The sequence below is a fragment of the Aureococcus anophagefferens genome (assembly GCF_000186865.1).
Source record: "Aureococcus anophagefferens unplaced genomic scaffold AURANscaffold_7, whole genome shotgun sequence".
Classification (NCBI taxonomy): domain Eukaryota; class Pelagophyceae; order Pelagomonadales; family Pelagomonadaceae; genus Aureococcus; species Aureococcus anophagefferens.
The window spans coordinates 773451-775872 of NW_008705567.1; the positions used below are offsets into that span (position 1 = coordinate 773451).

Consider the following 2422-nt stretch of genomic DNA (forward strand, 5'->3'; position numbering starts at 1 on the left):
CCGGCGCGCGCGGGGAGGGGGTGCAAGCAGGGGTGGCGGGTGCCGCCTGGGCGGCTATGTACAGTGGGGAGGTCGACGCCGACGCGCGGGGCGTCGGCGGCGGCGGCGGCGTCCGAGGGCGGACGTCGCCGGGCGGCGTCCGCGCGGTGCGGGAGCAGCCGCGAGGTCGTCGTCGTCGTGTTCTCGTCGTTCTCATCTCGTCGTCGTTCTCATCTCGTCAACGTGTCTCTCGTCGTCGTATTCTCATCGTCCTCTTCTCGTTCTCATCTCGTCGTTCTCATCTCGTCTTTCTCATCTCGTCTTTCTCGTTTCGTCGTCATGTTCTCATCGTCCTCTTCTCGTTCTCATCTCGTCGTCCTCTTCTCGTTCTCATCTCGTCGTCCTCTTCTCGTTCTCATCTCGTCGTTCTCGTCGTGGTCTCTCGTCGTCGTGTTCTCGTCATCCTCTTCTTGTTCTCATCTCGTCGTCCTCATCTCGTTATTCGCAGAAGCCGCACGACGCCGCGCAGTTATCGATCATGTAGTCCCGGTTCGCGTCGCACTTGCCCGCCGCGGCCTCTTCGCCGCAGAAGGCGTCGGTATCCTCTCAGGCCTTGCAGGGCCCCCCTGCCACCTCAGGGGCCCAGGGCGGGCACGATTGGCCTTCCGCGAAGGCGGTGGCGTCGGTGAACATATAATACATATAGTCCTGCGCCGTCACGGACGATGGGTTCCAGCCGCTGATGTCCTGGTCGAAGGCGATGGCGCTGGAGAACATTCCGTTAAACCCTTCCACCACCTTCGACACGTCCCAGTCGCCGATGGGTTGATTGAAGGCGGTGGCGATGTAGAATGTGCCGCTCATGTCCGTCACCTTCGACGTGTCCCAGCCGCCGATGTCCTGGTTGAAGGTGATGGCGCTGGAGAACATTTCGTAAAACCCTTCCACCTTCGACACGTCCCAGGCGCCGATGTCCTGGTTGAAGACGGTGGCGTCGGAGAACGCGCTGCCCATGTCCGTGACCTTCGACGTGTCCCAGCCGCCGATGTCCTGGTCGAAGGCGATGGCGCTGGAGAACATTTCGTAAAACCATTCCACCTTCGACACGTCCCAGGCGCCGATGTCCTGGTTGAAGACGGTGGCGTCGGAGAACGCGCCGCCCATGTCCGTGACCTTCGACGTGTCCCAGCCGCCGATGTCCTGGTCGAAGGCGATGGCGCTGAAGAACATTCCGTAAAACCATTCCACCTTCGACACGTCCCAGGCGCCGATGTCCTGGTCGAAGGCGGAAGCACTGAAGAACATCCAGTACATGTCCGTGACCTTCGACGTGTCCCAGCCGCCGATGTCCGCGTTGAAGGCGGTGGCGCCCTCGAACGTGCCGTACATGTCCGTCACCGACGACGTGTCCCAGGCGTCGATGGTCGCGTTGAAGGCGGAGGCCTCCGTGAACGTGCCGTACATGTCCGTCACCGACGACGTGTCCCAGGCGCCGATGGCCTCGTTGAATGTGTCGTCCGTGAGCACGCAATCTCCATAGTTGTCGGCATAATACTCATAATCCATCCACCCCTCCCGCACGCAGAACAGGTAGGACATGTCCGTCACCTTGGACGTGTCCCACTTGCCGATGTGCGTGTACTTGGCCTCCGCGCTCGTCGCGTCGCCGATCCACTCGTCGACCGCGGTCTTGAGTTCGGTCCCGTCCGTCGGAGAGTACGTCGCGTCGATGCCGTCGCACGTCGCGCTAGCCGGGCACTCGAGGCACACGTTGTTGTCGACGTACTTGTTGACGTTATCGCACACGGCGTTGACGCCGTCGCACGTCGCGCTAGCCGGGCACTCGAGGCACTCGTTGTTGTCGACGTACTTGTTGACGGCGCACGTCTTGGTGACGCCGTCGCACGTGTAGCCGTTCGGGCACTCGAGGCAGACGTTGAAGCGGTTGACGTACCAACTGCCCTCGCCTTCGCACACGGCGTTGGCGCCGTCGCACGTGGCGCCTCTGGGGCACTTTTCGCAGACCAACCACTCGTTCGCGGCGCACGTGGAAGCCGTCGGCGCGGCCGTGGGGGGCGCCGTGGGCGCCGCTGTGGGCTCGAGCGTGAGCTCGAGCGTGGGGGCCGCCGTCGGCGCCGTCGTAGGCGCTGCCGTGGGGTCGACCGTCGGCGCGGGCGTCGGGGCCTCGAGCTTGGCCTCGAGCTCGGCCACCTTGCCCTCGAGCGCGGCGTTCGCGGCCTTGAGCGCGGCGATCTCGCCTTCGCCGCGCGCGAGGTTGGCCTCGAGCGCGGTGATCTCGTCCTCGGCCGCGTCGCAGGTCTCCTGGAGGTCCTCCGTCACCTCCGCCCAGGTCGGGCAGGCGTCGCACGCCACGGGGCAGGCGTCGCTGGCCAAGACCTTGGACTTGGACTCCTTGTCGCAGCGCTTCGCGGGCGACTTGCCC

General features: G+C 64.4%; 1 protein-coding gene across 1 annotated transcript in view; it reads right to left on the reverse strand.

The window, feature by feature from the left end:
- Positions 1 to 2422, reverse strand: part of AURANDRAFT_63475 (hypothetical protein) — a gene marked incomplete at both ends in the record, with an annotated part of 4411 nt that overhangs the window by 1501 nt on the left and 488 nt on the right. The window contains one exon of the mRNA XM_009038114.1: positions 1750 to 2376. Within this exon, the coding sequence (XP_009036362.1) occupies positions 1750 to 2376 (627 nt within the window). The remainder of the gene's footprint in view (positions 1 to 1749; positions 2377 to 2422) is intronic.